General features: G+C 40.5%; 1 protein-coding gene and 1 non-coding gene across 7 annotated transcripts in view; one reads left to right on the plus strand and one right to left on the minus strand.

Moving 5' to 3' along the window:
* Nucleotides 1-561: 561 nt before the first annotated feature.
* Nucleotides 562-693, minus strand: LOC114211468 (small nucleolar RNA SNORA61). The gene has a single exon (XR_003609776.1). It is a non-coding gene; the product is annotated as a small nucleolar RNA SNORA61 (small nucleolar RNA).
* Nucleotides 694-4,083: 3,390 nt separating this feature from the next.
* Nucleotides 4,084-16,818, plus strand: part of ALKBH8 (alkB homolog 8, tRNA methyltransferase) — a 50,816-nt gene continuing 38,081 nt past the window's right edge. The window contains exons 1-6 of one of the 6 annotated variants that reach the window (XM_028106031.2): nt 4,091-4,149; nt 7,527-7,652; nt 9,386-9,521; nt 12,572-12,809; nt 14,979-15,110; nt 15,796-15,891. In XM_028106031.2, coding sequence (XP_027961832.1) covers nt 9,393-9,521; nt 12,572-12,809; nt 14,979-15,110; nt 15,796-15,891 — 595 coding nt within the window. In that variant the 5' untranslated portion in view covers nt 4,091-4,149; nt 7,527-7,652; nt 9,386-9,392. Of the gene's footprint in view, nt 4,150-7,526; nt 7,653-9,385; nt 9,522-10,082; nt 10,252-12,571; nt 12,810-14,978; nt 15,111-15,795; nt 15,892-16,818 lie in introns of those variants that run through there. The other 5 variants (XM_028106029.2, XM_028106030.2, XM_088017778.1 and 2 more) reach the window with 5 other exon arrangements.

The following is a 16,818-nucleotide window of genomic DNA, read 5'->3' on the forward strand; positions in this document are numbered from 1 at the left end:
GTGTATTCTATCAAGGACACTTGATCACAGGGAGGATGGGCCTCATCTCAGCCGCATGGAATTAAGCATGACTAGCCTAAAGCAGCCATCGCAATCCCACTCCCTTTAGCTAGTGATTGGTCAGGGGTAAGCATGTGTAATAGTTTTCTATTGCTGCTGTAACAAATTAGCACAGAGTTACTATTTCACAGTTTTGTAGGCCCTAAGTTTGTGTTGGCTCACTTGTTTTTTTTTTTGGCTGAGTTTTATAAGGACAGAATGGCTGTCAGCTGGCTGAGCCCTGATACTGTGGGAAGGATCTGCTTCCAAGATTATACAGATTGTGGGCAGAATCCAGTTCCTTGTGGTTGTAGGACTGAGGTCCCCACTTCCTTGCTGGCTATCAGCTGGGGCTGCTTCTAGCTTCTAGAAGCCTCTCTCCAGACCCTGCACACAGACTCTTACCTCTCTGAGCCAGCAACAGTATGTTGAATCCTTAACACTTGCAATCTTTTTGATTTCTTCTGCTCGATCTCTCTTGCTCTGGACAGAGTAGATGTTCTGTTCTGTTTTTGATTCAAACTTTGTTTAAAACAGCGCACAAGCTGTATACCAGACTATAAATACTGGAAGGCCAGCTTCATTGTTCCTTTTCCTCCTTTAACAACCACCAAGACTAGCGTTCAGATCCGATGGGAAAGAGAACCAGAGGGTTGGATGTTCTATTCTTAAGGAATTGTACGGTTATACTGGGCCCCTAGATACTCTATTTTGAGGTTTGCAAACTTCATTATTCCTGCATATTCACAGGTTCCAAGGATTAGAGTGTGGATATCTTTGGGGATCCATTATTCTGCCTCCCATAGTATGCAACCCATGTATGATCAAAGAAACAAGGAGTCCATGGGGAACTTCGTTTCCTGGATGAAAAGACAGAGACCCTGCTCCTTTTTTCCAGCTAGAGACACTAGTATGGGGACAAGATAATCTGAGAGCACCTGCAGCAGCCACCTTTTAACAAGGAGACATTAAGAATGAGGATAAAAAGTCAACATACAAAGGGTGGTGGAATGGGACAGTAGGAAGCACCTGGGTTCTTGAAACATTTTTGAACAGTAGAACCAATACCAGTGATTGCTTTTGTCTGGATGACTTGTCAGTTGAGGAAAATTAATTTTTTTTTAAAGCAGTCTGTCTAGTTTTCTGTCACTGGCAACTAAAAGCAATTCTGAACGATATGTTGCTCCTAGCCTTGATTTCTGGAGCTCTACTGTGGGACAGACCTCTGCTTTTCCATGCTTAAAATGTTGTATTGACTAATCTGATTAAATTAATTTATATAGTAATTCATAATAAATGTTTTCAGTAGTGGCACCAATCTTAGCTTCACCTTGAGACTGTGCTCAGGGTTACAGAGTCCAGGAAGGGGGTCCAGGGGTCAGAAAACTATAGCCCATGAGCCAAATCCTGCTGGCATAAGCCAGGGGAACTAAGGAAGGTTTTTAGATTCTCAAAGGGTTGTTTAAACACAAAACAAAACAAAACCAGAACAAAAAAAGAATATGTGACCAGAGACCATGTGTGGCTACTAAACTGAAAATATTTATTTTCTGGTCCTTTATAGAAAAATCTTGCTAACCCCTGCACCTGTCATACAGAGGACTGCACCTACCAAGAAGCTGAGATAGATTTTACTGAGGAAAGAGTCATTAGGTCAGCATTTAATACCTTTGAGAAATAATTATAGATCACCATGTAAAGCTTTTGGCACAGGGGAAGATGAATTCCATCTTCAAGTTAAGTTTCTTTTCAGCTCAACATTTAATAGATTTCTGTTATTACAAGACTATAGAAGACACTGGAGTTACATAATGAATAAAACAGAATCTTAATATAGCTGAAAATCACTTCAGGGAGTCATCTTCTCTGGGAGAAACGATCCATGCAATTCCAAGCAAAAGATAAGGGCCTGTACAAAACAGTTTCATGCAAAATTTTATATGTATCCACCTTTTTCTAAGGATATGGAGGCAAGGATGGAGAGTGGGTAGTTGGAAATTTGTGCCTGTAACACAAGATCAGAGAGGTAGAAAAGGAACGAACAACCATTTAATAGGTACTTTATAGTAATTAATTATCACATCAATCCCCAAAAGTGAATGCTATTCTGCAGTTTCTGTGTCAGGTCATACCCCAATGCCCATATTGTTTTCACTAAACCAAACTGCCTCCTAAAGGGAAGTCAGGGGTGAAGATAAAAGATTAAGGAATGATTCACCTATCCCTCAAACTCTGGGGCAGCAGCTGGGGAAAGACTACAGAATAAGAGGATCAAACAAAACCTGAAGGATTGCTTCTATTTAATTGTGGAAAGATGAAGGCAAGCTAGTGAAAGACTCTGAAAACAAGTGATCACAATGTGTAAAGAGAACTAAGAACTAAGGTAGTTTCTCTCTTTCTTTCAAGATTTTTTAAATTTATTTATTTGACAGAGACAGTGAGAGAGGGAACACAAGCAGGGGGAGTGGGAGAGGGAGAAGCAGGCTTCCCGCCGAGCAGGGAGCCCGATGCGGGGCTGGATCCCAGGACCCTGGGAATCATGACCTGAGCCGAAGGCAGACGCTTAACGACTGAGCCACCCAGGCGCCTCAAGAACTAAGGTAGTTTCATGGAGGCTAAGAAATTCAAAAGTTTTAAAAGCTTCAGTACCTTGGATAAGAAGATGAAATAACTGAATTTGCCCAAGAGGAGATATTTTACATTGTTGTCCAATTTGGTAGCCACTAGCCACATGCAGCTATTTAAATTTAAGTTCGTTAAATCCCAAATAAAAAATTTAAAAATTCAAAATTCAGTTCCTTAGTTGTACTCGCCACATTTGAAATGCTCAAAAGCCTCATATGGTCAGTGGCTACCATACTGGACAACCAGCACATTTCCATCATCACAGAAAGCCCTAGTGGAGTGTGTTTTTGAACACATCCAGTTGTGCAGAAGTCACACAATGGGGAGACTGAGCAGGCTTTCCCTTATCCTCTCTTCCAGAGTCGGCGCTGGGTGCTTGGTCTGTCCTCTCCAGCTCGCACTGGGCTCTTCACTGTTGCAATTCGGCCTCAGCCTCACCGTCTCTTCCCTGGACTGCTGCAATGGCTGCCTATCTGCCCCCCAACGTCTGTTCTTTCCTCCTTCCAACCTGTCCTCCATTAAAGTGCCATTTTCCCTGGCCAGCCAGCCCCTGCTTTTACCGCAGGTCCACGGTGATGGCGTGCGCATGGGGGCCCTGCATCGATCGGCACCGTGCCAAGCGTGGTCCTCCTCACTCCCTTTCCTGCCCGGCGCTCGCACAGCTCACCGTACAATGCAGGCGGAATGGTGACGGTGCATTCACGTCCCACACATGACACGGGAGCGGGAACAATGGCTAATCATCATCATCTCCCTTGTCTTCTGGTCTGTTACCAAATCTTTTTTTTTGTCTGCTCCTGCTGGGTCCTACTTAATAGTTTGTTACCTTATTTCTAAGCCCCGCACCGGCCTGTTAGTCTTCTTACTTTCTCTCTCTCCTCCCGCCTTCCACCAGCAGCTCTGGTCGCGTAACACCATCTCCTCCAGGGCCCTCTCGGCTCCGAAGAGAAGGGCGAGTGCCCTGTGACTCGGGGCGGCCCATCCTTCCTGCCCCACCTCCGTGCACACATCGTTCTGCGGGGTGGTCCTCCCCACGCCCCTGGCGCGTCCACGCATACTCCCCTTCCCCTCCTCTCCGGCGCCCGCGCGAGGCCACCTTTCAGACCCCAGCGCCCTCTTCCATTCCTCTAGGAAGATTCGGGGGGAAAGCTGCACCAAGCCCAAGGAGGGGAGGCACCGTTGTGCGACCGAGGGACACAGCGGGCTTGGCAGTGACCATGTGGGGAGCCACCAGAAGTCAGACGCACTCCGAGCCCTTACTATTCCCGCAAATAAGGCAACCAAGTCTTCCCCGTAACGCAGAGCGCTTCGTCGCCCTCTTCGGCGGCGCCAGAAGACTAGCGCCTCGGGGCGGCGAGGGGGATTGTGGGAGCGCCCTCCGGCGCCCCGCAGACTCACGGGAAATGTAGTGCGGTTTCCTCCAATATGGCTGCGCCCAGGTAGTGTGCTGCGCGGGTACCCGCCGCAGCTTTCGGGGACAAACTGGTGAGGCTGGCGAAGGGGAGGGCGCCGGCGTAGCGAGAGTGCAGCCTGAGCCGTGGCGGAGATTTGTGGCGCTCCTTCCTGGCGGGCGGGATGGCTGCAACCCTGCGTTCTCCGGTCGGCCTCTGCCGGTGTCCTCTGCCGGCCTCCCCCGGGGGGGGGCCTGAGGCCGGAGCCAGGGCAGGGAGGACCCGAGCGGGCCCCTGGGCTGGTCCGTGGGCAGCGGGCCCTGTCGGGGTTCGGGGTGCAAGTGTGTGTTCCGTGCGGATGCCCACGTGCTGTCTGTGTCGCTCTTCTGTTTCCTTTGGGGTTGGGGACGGGCGATCGCAGCCTGGGGAGGGTTCGTCGGGAGCTGCTCGGGCTTGTCTGACCTGTGGCAGTGCAGTGAAGAAAAGGCATTGCTGGTGGTCGGCTGGGTCACACAGCGGAGTCTGGCTGTGCTCGCGTTTGAGTAATCCCCGAGGCCCTGAGGCCCCTGGGAGTGTCAGGGTGTGCTTCCAGGTGATTTTATTTCACAGATATTTACTGAGTACCTACTGTATGCCAGGCACTCAGGTCTCTGAGCTCAAGTCGACCACAGTTTTCTGGGCGAGCCCAGCACACAAACGGGTAATTATAATACAATCGGAAAAGGGCAGAGAGAGGGGCACACACCAAGCATTAGTGAAAACGTCGAAGAGCGCCACCAAACTCAGAATTCTGAAGAAGTGGTTTAGGAGATAAGAAGGCAAGTTTGGTTAAGTTTAGCAAGTATAGCTTACTCAGTAAACGTTTATTGGGTGGCTTTTCCTTGCTAGATCCTGTTCTAGGTGCTGAGTGCTCCAGGGTGAATAATACAGACAAAATCTCTACTTTCATAGAGTTTATTTTTCTGGTAAGTTAGAGGAGAAAGAAAATAAATTAATGAGGACATAAGAAAATATACAGTAGGTGTTCTTCAAAGAATTAAAACAGGGTGATATGACAAGTGATGGGGTCAATTTTTTAATCATTTAAAATTTTAAGTTTCTTTTTTAATAGGCAATGCAGTTTGAATAGTTACTAAATTCAAATTTATCTACAAGCACAGGAACATTTTTCCATACTGTGTTGGTTCATTATGGGCACTCTGTTGTTCAGGGAGGGCAGGATCACACTACTGTTAGCACTTAGGGCAATATCCAGTAGGATATGTTGGGGTTAAACTTACAAGCAGAGTCAGTGTAATCTCTAAACTCTTGTTAACTCATGGAGAGTGTGCTTGGACTGTTTTTGATTAGACTGGACTCAGTATGGCTAATAGTCTATCTAGTAACTAATGAGTGACCTCACCCCCGCAACATCCCATAACACTACCATAGCATGGCAAGGAGCATCCAAACCTTTGTGCAATAGTAAAGATTTATTGGCCGGGGAAGTGGCCTTGTGAGCCCAGTTTTACACGTGAGGGCACCTCCAGACCTCAGCGGCTGGTATCAGCCTACTCCTTGTGTGGAGGCGACTCAGACCTGCTGGGCCAGCACATAGCCAAGTCTCTGGAATGGGGAACAGATGAGCCCCCAGAGCTCTCTGGATTTGTCTTTGAAAGGGAAGAAGGGAAAAAACAAAAAAACACACTCCCTTGAATTAATAGCATTGTTTTTAGCTCAATAAGAATATTTCTGATTGAGTTCAGAGTTCCAACTTTATTAAATTTTTAAAGTATTTTCTAATCTTAATTGTTTGAACTCAAGTAAAGCATTTTAAAATTAAAACAAGAAAGGGAGGAAGATAGGGAGGATGACAGAATGTGATCATGAGGCTCCATCTGCTGGTACTAGGCTCTTAGTTTCGTGCTTTTAAAAAAGATGTATTCAACATCTTTTTCTTATTGCTTCCACTTTGCAGTCTTTGCTCATGTGACATATTAAAATAAGAATTCTTCGTGTTTTTATCCCTTATTTTCCATTTCACACTGCAAAGATGCCATTCCAAAGGTGATGGTCCTGAATGGCAGTAAGATAGTTCCTTTGAGGGCCCTCAGCTTTTCTTTGTCCTCTTAAACCATCCCGATCCTGCTCTTCTGGAAGTTACCGACGATTTATTAATAGACATATTTAATCCTTTTAACAGATTATGAGATAGTGTCAGAAATTAACACAGCCAGACATTAATGTGATGAAAACAGATTTTGTTTAGTCACTACTGACAGTAAGGGAAAGAGCTGAGCTGCATTCCAATTTGTGAGGGATGATTTGGGTGTTTTAAAGGTAGAATGGGGTGGGGGGTAGAGCAGGGGCTCTGTAGAGTTAGAGAAGTGAAAAATCACAAAGCGTTGGTCATTGCAAATGAAATTAAGCCAGCTGTGTTTGCTAGCTGGCAGTTATTAAAGATAGGATTCTATCCTACCGCAGAGACTGGGAAACAGAGGCCCTGTCCTTCCTGATGATTACATTTCAAAGCAATGACTCTCAGGTCTTTGAGAGAAATACTTCCTTTTTTTTTTTTTTTAAGATTTATTTATTCATTTTAGAAAGAGAAAATCCAAGTGCGTGAGTGGGGGTGAGGGGCAGAAGGAGAATCTCAAGCCGACTCTGCTTAGCATGAAGCCCGATGGGGGGCTCAGTCCTGTGACCCTGAGATCATGACCTGAGCTGCAATCAAGAGTCGGATGCCCAACCGACTGAGCCACCCAGGTGCTCTGAGAGAGATACTTCTGAGTTGCAAGAGATACATATTCACAAATGTGATCCCCTTTTAGTAAATGCTCTAGGAAAGGGAGATAAGGGGCCCATCAGTAGGTGTTGCTAGAACAAATAGTTAAATTTCCTGGCAGCATTTTTAGTTTTCTCAGGCAGTCAGCTGGGGACATCCTAGGGACATTGCTTTATGCTGCTAGAAGCCATGGTCAAGTTTGGTCTAGTGTTTTAATGCAGGGTTTAGTTGGAATCATGTGCCAAGAGCAGGCACTATTAGCCCAATTTTACACGTGAGGGAACCCAAGCACAGAAATAAATAACTCACACAGCATGGTACAGCTAGTAAGTGGTAGAGCTGAGACTTGAATGTAGAACCTGGACCCCTAAACACTGTGTTAAACTGTCTCATAGCACTCACGGAGACCGGGGAAGCAGTGAAAATTATGATTTAATCCTTGTCAAAAGAGCTTAAGTCCAATGGAAGGGGCCAAACATTAGAACAAATAGTTATAATCAGTGCGGTGTCAGAGATCTCTGATCAACTACCCTCTTCCTGTCTAATGAGGACACGGAAAGCTTTCTAACCTGATTTTTCCTTTTAGCCACTTTCTGCTGTTACCTGCCAGCCAGACATTACGACTGTGTATCTCACCAGAGCCTCAGAGCTGTTACATCCTCAGCCCTACTCATTACCTCCCTTCCTCGTTACTGTCTCTCTTTCAGACCCTTTGGACTCTCCAGTTTCCGAATGCCATTGATGGTCTCGGTCACTTGGGCTCTGTCCTGTTAGGAGGTGATCTGTGTTTCCTCTTTCCCTCATGTATCAGTAGTCACCAAGTCCTACGGAAGGTACTAGAACTTTTCTTTGGTCCTCCCGCGTCTCTCTGGTTTCCTTTTCTCTTACAGCCTCCCTGCGTGTGGGCAGCGGCCTGTTGTTGCTACTCGCCAGGCCGGCTTACTGCAGATCCTCCTGCCCCTGGCTTCCCTGTGAGGCTGTCCCGCCGGCCTGCTGCTCTGGCCTCAGTTCCTCTCACGTGCACCCTGTGGCTTAGTCAAGTTAGCTCCTGGCTGCTCTTTCAGTCGAGTCAGCATTTTCTCTCTAGACATAAAGAGTAGTAATTAGAGTTTTGGCTGTTTATGAGCTGTTTTGGAGTATGATTTTATTTAACTTCCTAAATTTATTTTGTTTGCTAACTTTGAAGACATTCAAGCGGGTGAAGAGTGGGATCGGTGGATCAGCCAACAGTCTCTGCTCTAAAAAAAATATGCCTACCTCTCACTGTCTTTGCCAGGCGCATCCATGTCTGTTTCTAGCTTCTGCTCTTTATTGCCTCACTGGATACCTCCCTTCCAGATGACTCCGTATTCCCCTTGCCCTTCAGTGCTCAGCTCAGGTCGACTTGTCTTTTGAAGTTCTCCCCGATTTTTCCAGTTAACAACGATCATTTTTTTTTTTCTAATTCATGTCACATTGAAAGACTCTACAGTTAACAATTATATCAAGATATGTTATTCTTTCATTGTTTAGTGTTTGTCTGTGTTCCTCAACTAATTTCTAAACTTGTTGAAAGCACGAACTGTGTATTATAGTTGTAGGCGGCAGAGTGCTCAGACCATAAATAGGCACGTGTGTATCTGCCCATTATCACTCATTTATCCCTTCAACACATTTTTATTGAGCACCTACTGCATCTAGCATTCCTGCTCGATTAAGCTACAAACGAATCATTACAAATTATGTTAAATTCTGTGACTAAAATAAATGGGCCACTGTAATAAAGCATGATGTAGGGTGTTGATTTGGATAGTGTGAATGCCTTTGTGGGAAAGTGCTCAGTAACTACTTGCTGACTGACATATTTTAGTAGAAGGAAAACACAGTTCTATGGGGTTCTTATATCTGTATTTAAAAAATTATAGATATAAATCTGTATAATATGTACAGCTTAAAAAATAAAAAAACACCTAAATCACCATATAGCTTAAGAAATACCTTTGATGCTTTTGTATGTCCCTTCTCTATCACATTCCTCCCCTCCCGCCAGAAATAACTTCTCTTCTGGATTATGTGTTTATTATTTCTTTGCTTTTCTTTGCGTTTTGCTATATGTGTATTTTTAAGCAACATATGGCTTACTTTTGGGTTTTGAACTTGATGTAAATGGAATCATACCATATAGTCTGAATTTTTTGTTTTCTTCTTCTTCTTCTTTCTTTCTTTCCTAACCTTATGTTTGTGAAATTTGTCTGTGGCACATTTTACCTAGGACTTCACGAGTAAGGGGCTATATTACCTATGGGTAATGTAGTGCACTTAATAGAGCATTGGAACATTTTGTACAACCCTCAGAGATGCTCTTGCTTTTTTGATGTTCTTGCTTTTTTGTTACCTTCTTAAATATCCGTTTGTTGTCCAGGCATCAGTTTGTTTTCACTTCTCTTGGTTGGTGAAAAGTAAAGTAAGCATTTTAAAAAATGATCACATAGAAATATGTATAAACTATAGAATATATGAATAGCATTGTTATAACTTCCACTAGGGTTCTTAAAGTTGACATTTTATACCTTTTTTTTCCCCCCAGTACTGTCATGGACAGCGACCATCAAAGTAGTTACAAACTCAATAAAACTGAGAAGAAGTTCTTGAGGAAACAGATTAAAGCCAGGCATACTTTGCTGAGACACGAAGGCATTGAGACAGTGTCCTATGCCACTCAGGTAACCTAAAACTATTACCGTTTGAATGTAGCCGTGTCGCCATGTTAACGTGTTGTAGTCATATTTGTTAATAATTGCTCGGAGAAGAAGGCTGTGATTGTTCAGTCTTGTGTTATGTCTCTATTCAGTATACACCTGACAGGACCTGCTAACTTTCTATTTTGGGGACATAGTTTGAATTTCCATTCACCATGTTGGTTGAACTGGAGGGAGTGGTGGGTATATGTTAACAGAATTTACGAAGCATATTTCCATTCATTATTTAATTCCTTAGGAATTCTTCCATGATGGGTTAGAGAACTAAGGCTCTGACAGGTGGTATGTCCTTTGATAGGGTGGCTGAACAGAAAACTAAACCTAAACCTCTTTTATATCCTAATGTAGTCTTTCCCCTCTATTCCTAACTTCATTTTTGTTATAAAGTATTTTGATTATATGCTATAAAACAGTTTTAATTTATTAGACCTTATTTACAAAACCTTTTCATTTTCTAATGGCAATAATTCCACATATATATATTATATTATAATATATTATGTGTTAATTATACGTATGAGGGACTGTGAGACTTCTTGGACTGTGAGTAAGACTTGGACTTAAGCAAACTCCATGCTCAGCACAGAGCCCGATGCGGGGCCTGAGATCATGACCTCAGCCGAAATCAGGAGTCGGACCCTCAGCCAGCGGAGCCACCCGGGCGCCCCTGTGGAGGGAGATTTAAGTTTAGCAGGTAATAGGCCCATACTTAGATTCAACACAGTATTAATGACTTCAGAGAATTAAACCAAACTCCTATAAAGAGGTTAGTATACGTAATAGATTAGAAGTAATGTGGATGCACACGCGGTACTGTTTCTGCCAAGAGCCGCCGAGGCTGTGAGGCGTTCAAAAGATTAAACTGACATGATCTCTGCTCCTCTCTTCCCAAGTATAACTTGCTTTCTTTTCCTTCTAGGGTCGTGAAGACAAGCGTAAAGAAAGAAATGGGTTATAATTTTTCTGCCTCTGAAGCTGTTGCTAGTGGATCTGTTTTTTTAGATTTCTGGAAGCTTTAACCTCACCTTCGTGGCTTCTAAATTGTCTTCTTATTTGGGCTTGATTGTTTTTTTCTCCACAATATTTTTACAAGAAAGGAATAAAATTCTAGAAGAACCTCTAATTGCATATTATCTATCCAGGAGAGAACAAATGTTCTTTTCGTGATGTGTTATAAGTATACGTGCCTTTGTGCAAATTTATAGCCATTGTGAGATTTTTCTAGAGCAGTGGTCCTCAAATTGTCAGGACTGAAGACAACTTTAAAAAAAATTCTGAATTCTCTACTTCATATTACTGGGAAAATTGCTTGCTTGAACAATTATAGATAAGACAGTTATTGCTTTTAATTATATTGTGTAACTCACATGCAATTGAAAATAAATTCCTCCCTTTCCTCCCCTCTGCGCTTGTTTTGGTGTGGTTTGCCTTTAGAATTGCCCACAGATCACTTAGCATCCTTGAGGACCACTAGTATTCCTCAGGTTGTACCTCACCATGCTCCTCATTCTCTAGATGGGGTATTGGACCCTTGACATTTATATCACCTTTGCAATTCCTTAGATTTGGGAATATAGAAATATTTTTGTAACTTTGGCTGCATATAACCAAATTATTTTAGTACTTTAATTTATAAACCCTGTTGAATGAGGTCCAAGGCAAGCCATCTTAGACTAAATTTTATACCATGTTTTATATCATTGTATTATTGTATTTGTTCATCATGTGAATGTGTATATTTGCAAACATGCAAAGTATGGGGTCTTCCGTGACAGCACAGAGCTTTACTTTTCTCATCCAGTTTTATAATAATCTATTAAAACAAGTTTCTAGATATTCCCATTTGGTGTATATGAAACTTAATACATTATATTCTAATCTCCAGCTTTGTATATAAATCAGGGGTCGGCGGAGTACTGTCCCTAGGTCAAATCTGGCTTGTAAGCTAAGAATGAGTTTTACATTTTCAAAGGGTTGTTGAAAATGAAAATAAAGTATGTGACAGAGACTTGCCTGAGAAGCCTGAAATATTTACTGTCTGGCCCTTTTCAGAAAAAGTTTGTCAATACCTGGTGTAAATGGTAAAACTGTTAAGAGTAAGCCATCAGCGGTTTACTTCTCTTCTGCTACAAAGCTTTTAGAAGTCATAGATTATAAATTAAAAATATTAACACTGTGTAGAATGTTTTATAAGAGGTGCTAGGCCATAAGCATCAGAATAAAAATAGGAAACATCTCCCCCCGCCCCCCGACAAACCCCTTGAATAAAGTTTAGTGCAGGACTGCAGATAACAGGAAGTAAGCATAAGCATGAAATTTAACTAAGGAGAAAGTTTTAATTGCAAAATGACTGAATTACTCAGACACAGAGGAAAATTTTCCTGTTTTGTGTTCAGTAGAAACTGTAGTAACATTGTATCATGGTTATGTCAAGTGTGGATTCTGAAAACTGACAGAAATAGGTTTGAAACCCAACTCCCCCATCACTACCATAACTTAATTTTTCTGCTATTTAGTGTCTACTCTGAAGTGGGACTAATATTACCACTTTGTAGGCTTGTTGTGAAGGTTATGTTAATGAGGATTAAGTAGGTCAAAGTAGGTATTGGCTGGCAGAAGTATTATGTAACCCCCCTATTCCTTGTCTCCTATTTCTCTTTCATTGTGTTAAACTTGTAAGCAGTAATAAATGTGACATTTTAATTTGTATGTATAGCCATTAAGAAAGGAATATTTTACTGCAAAGTCTATTTAAAAATCAGTAGTATTCATATCATAGGTATACTTTTTAATCCACAATATTTAATAAATTACTTTATATACTATGTATGAAATTAGAAACCCAAATAACCACCATAAGAAAACCTTTTTTCCCATCTTAATTACATCTTTGTGGAAATCTTATTTAAAAATAATCTTATTTTAATAAATCTTATTTTAAAATCTTATTTGAAAATAAATGGATTGATACTAATTGCTCATGTTTTTTTTTTTCTTTTTTTGTTTTTTTAAAGAGCCTGGTTGTTGCCAATGGTGGATTGGGTAACAATGTGAGTAGGAACCAGCTGGTCCCAGTGTTAGAGAAGTGTGGCCTGGTGGATGCTCTCCTAATGCCACCTAGTAAGCCCTACTCATTTGTGAGATACAAAACTGCAGAAGAAGCTAAGGAAGCCTATGTCACCCTCAACGGAAAAGAAATAGTGGATGATTTAGGACAAAAGATCATTCTGTACTTGAATTTTGTGGAAAAAGGTATTAGTATACAGGTATCTTTTAAAAAAATAGTCGTTGGTTTTGTGTGAGTTTTGTTTCTTTTCTTTTCCTTTCCTTTCCTTTCCTTTCTTTTCTTTTTTTTTTTCTTTTGGAGTTACTGTGAAACCAAACAGGACCTCAGTTAAGCAGCCCCTTTTTGTCTGACAAACACTCTTTACACACCTAGTTTGTACCGGGCATGGGGCAAATCACTGAAGGGATGTGGATTAGACATAGCCTGCCTTTAAGGAGCTGGGCCTACCACCCCAGCAATATATTTATTATCTGTGTTACTTACTTTAGAATCCTGCTACCTAATTGTGCTTTTCAAAATTTAATGTTGGGGATTCAGATTACCAATTTTATAGTCTCCCCAGAAGCTTTCAATTAATCGCTTAGGAATCAATTGTGATCCGAATGATCGTGTGCCAAGCTTGCCGTATGGAGGAACACCTTTAGCCACCGAGGATTCCTAAAGCTTTGTGGTGGCCGTGTCCAGCAGAACTTTCTGTGATGATGGCAACGTTTGTATGTTCCTAGCTGCACTGTCCAACGTGATTGTGTGATTGAGGAACTGGTTTTTTAATTAAATTTTAAGGAAATCAATTTAAATAAAAGCTTTATAGACCCCTATACAGAACCGCTACAGAGATGATTACATCTTTTCACCACTGTCCCATGGAAATAAGATGTATTGAGATGAACTTTGATGTAGACATCTGGTCTCCCATTATACTCATTTGCCACCTAACTTAGGCAACTTAATGTTTTGTTCAGATACCCCGGGAATGGGTATGTGAGGATAATCTGACTGAATTTGTGTTTTTGTAAAATAAGACTCAGAGGAAACTTTTAAAGACTTTTTAAAGATATATTTTAGGAGTTATAATTCTCAGTATCTGTATGTATTTAATTTAAAATCTGACATAAGCTTTAGATTTTAAAACGTATGTTATCTCTATATGTGTTTATGATCAGCTTTTGAAAACTGAATGGTTTGGGAGTAAGTTTTAATCAGAAAGTATTGTCCTTGGGTTGTCCCCTAGTCAGTATGTTGAATGCTCTGTAAGATATTGCACAAAGTGAGTTCTGGGGTGTTCTTTATTTGAAATCCCACATTAGATCCAGGTGTATTTCCAAGGCTGTTGTTAGGAAATAAATCCTAGTAGAAACAAATAGAGAACAAAACTGTGTCACAAATGTTTTGATTCTGGTTTTGATAACTGCTACCAGAGAGCCACTGAGTAAGAAATACAAGGGGTGTTTTTAATTCTTTTTTTAAAAAATACAATTTTTAGAAAACTAAGTATGAATTACTTGTAGTATAAATTACCTGTCTTTAAGGAATTTTCCTCAAAGCTTTCCTTACATAATTTGAATAAGTAATATAATGCCTGACATGTAGTAAACACTTAATAAATATTTATCAGGTGATTCACTATTTGTATTTCTGAAATAGTAATAAAATCTAGTAGACGTTTATATTATTGTTTTTGTGAATTTTTACGTTAAGTGATTCAAGGATGAAAACTCTTCAGCAGAAAAGCTTTAGAAATCATGTCTGTAGCATGAACAATGAGATCCCTAAATGTGAATTGCATTATTCCCTTTAATCATAAATTCTTTCTTTTTCTTTCACAGCTACACTATCTTAAACTTTGAAGGGCACAGGGACTTAAATTATTTAATATATACCAAATAATTCTTCATAGGATGATATTTTTAGTTTTTTAGAATACGTTTTTTGTTGTTTTACCTTTTTCTGTTACTGGACCATACCTAGCTAGTATCAAGAATCTAAGGGCAAAAATGAGCATTTAAATTTTTGTATTCAATATTTAGAGACGGTCTGGCTAGAATGGCAAACTGTAGATATTATGACAAACCTTGTTTCTTAGTGAGATTTAAAAAGTAGCTCAATCATGTTCAAATAATATTTAAGTAAATACCGTTTTATTTGCTGTTGGTAATTGTGGTGGATACAGTGTACCATAATCTTTATCTTGGTTTTTATTTTTGTATTTTCCTATGTCATGTGCCTTTAGCATTCTTATTTCTGAATATGAGGATTGGGATTTCTATGAACTGGTAAATGGCCCCTGGACAGAATTATTTGTATTTAGGAACTCTAAGTTTTGTATGTGACTGTTTTGTTTTGGTTTCCCACAGCACAATGGAAAGAGTTGGGGCTTCAGGCTTTACCTCCAGGCCTCATGGTAGTAGAAGAAATTATTTCTTCTGAGGATGAGAAAATCCTTTTGGAAAGCGTTAACTGGACAGAGGATATAGACAATCATAATGGTAAGTGAAACTTCTCAAATTTGATATTTAAATGTCTCTGCAAAATGCCATGCTAATGCTTCTCCTTTCCTCCTCCTCCTTTGCTTTACTGAAATTTCTAATATTTCCTCAAAATTACTGAGTGGCCTAGATCTAATATTAGGCAAGTCATGCCAACAATTCTTAGGGGCATTAATAATAAATGACATTTATATAGCTATCAGTTTTAAGCTCCAAACTAATTAATATTTATTAGCTAACATTTGTAGAGCCTGCACTGAAAAGCCCTTTTACATACATTATCTTCTTTGATCCCTTCCCCCCGCCCCCCACCAGGCACATTTCCGGTGCGGGATCAGCAGCTCAGTACCTTGCTGCCGAAATGCAGTAAGAGCTTCCTGCAGATATTTGCAAATTAGAGTTCCTCTGACTCTTTCCAGATATAAAAGGTCTTGTGAGTGGCAGCATCCATGTTTGACTTTTTCGGGTTGATGGGATGAAACTCTCCAAGGGTTTGTTACCATTTTAGACTGAAAAGAACAGCAGAGATGAGGTAGAATGGTTACTTTTATTAAAGACAGTAATTTAGCAGTTACCAAAAATTACCATTACTAAAGGAATCCTGACTCACAATTTTGACTTTGAAACAGACAAAGGAATGCAGATATTTTTCTCTCAAATAGTTTACTTTCTTTTCTTCATTTAGGTCAAAAATGCTTAAAGCACAGGAGAGTAAAGCATTTTGGTTATGAATTCCACTATGAGAACAACAATGTAGATAAAGACAAGCCATTACCTGGGGGTAAGTAATTGCTAATAAATGACAAATGCTGGCTCAGAAAAGAAAGATTTAATATATTGGAAGTATGTCATAGTATATACTGTTTCATTTATCATTTCTAGGTAAACTGTTGAAATAGCTGATTAAATTTAAAACATTTAAATTACATACGTAGTGCAGTTTTGTTATAAAAACTGGATACATATAGCTAAGGCTAAAGTTCCTCTTGAACACCAGCCTTACTCCCGTGCTTCTTCTCAGAGGTAGTACTATTAACAGGTGAGTCCATGTGCTGTAACAAAGAGTTTACATCCCAGTAGAGATACTGTAAAAGTATGTAGTTGTTAACATGTAGTATTATACTGAGTATTATATGTTGTGTGTTCACATGTTACATGTATGCCTCCAACTTGTTCTTCTCCCTTTATTGAATGTCTTGGAGATCTTGCCTGAATTTTCATTGTATTCAGTGTTCAGTAGTGGCTTATTCCGTTAGCTCCCTGTTGGTAGACATTTAGATTATTTCTAGTTTTATAAGGAGTGATGCTCTGCATGTCTTTGTGTATATCTCTTATGCAGTAAGCAAGAATTTCTCAAGGGAGACTGCTAAGTAGTAGAATTGTTGTGTCAGTTATGTTCATTTAAAGATGTTAATAGGTACTGAAAAACTGTCCCCAACTCAGCTGTATTGACCTATCCTTACCGAGCGTGTACCTCCTGCCCCCACCCACACCAACATGTGGTATTGTAAAACTTTCAACTTTATAATTTCCAGATTACTAGTGAGGTTGGCCATTTTTAATTTACCTTTCTGTGAATTCCTCTTCATATCCTTTGCCAGTTTTTTTCTAATGGGTTGACTATTTGATGAATAAGATTTTATTGTATGATCTGGATATTAAACCTTTGGTAGGATTGTGTTGGAGTTATATTTACTTGATGGACTTG

Source organism: Eumetopias jubatus, unplaced genomic scaffold, assembly GCF_037043125.1.
Source record: "Eumetopias jubatus isolate StellerSeaLion01/CBP00866 unplaced genomic scaffold, mEumJub1_p1.0 scaffold_13, whole genome shotgun sequence".
NCBI lineage: Eukaryota > Metazoa > Chordata > Mammalia > Carnivora > Otariidae > Eumetopias > Eumetopias jubatus.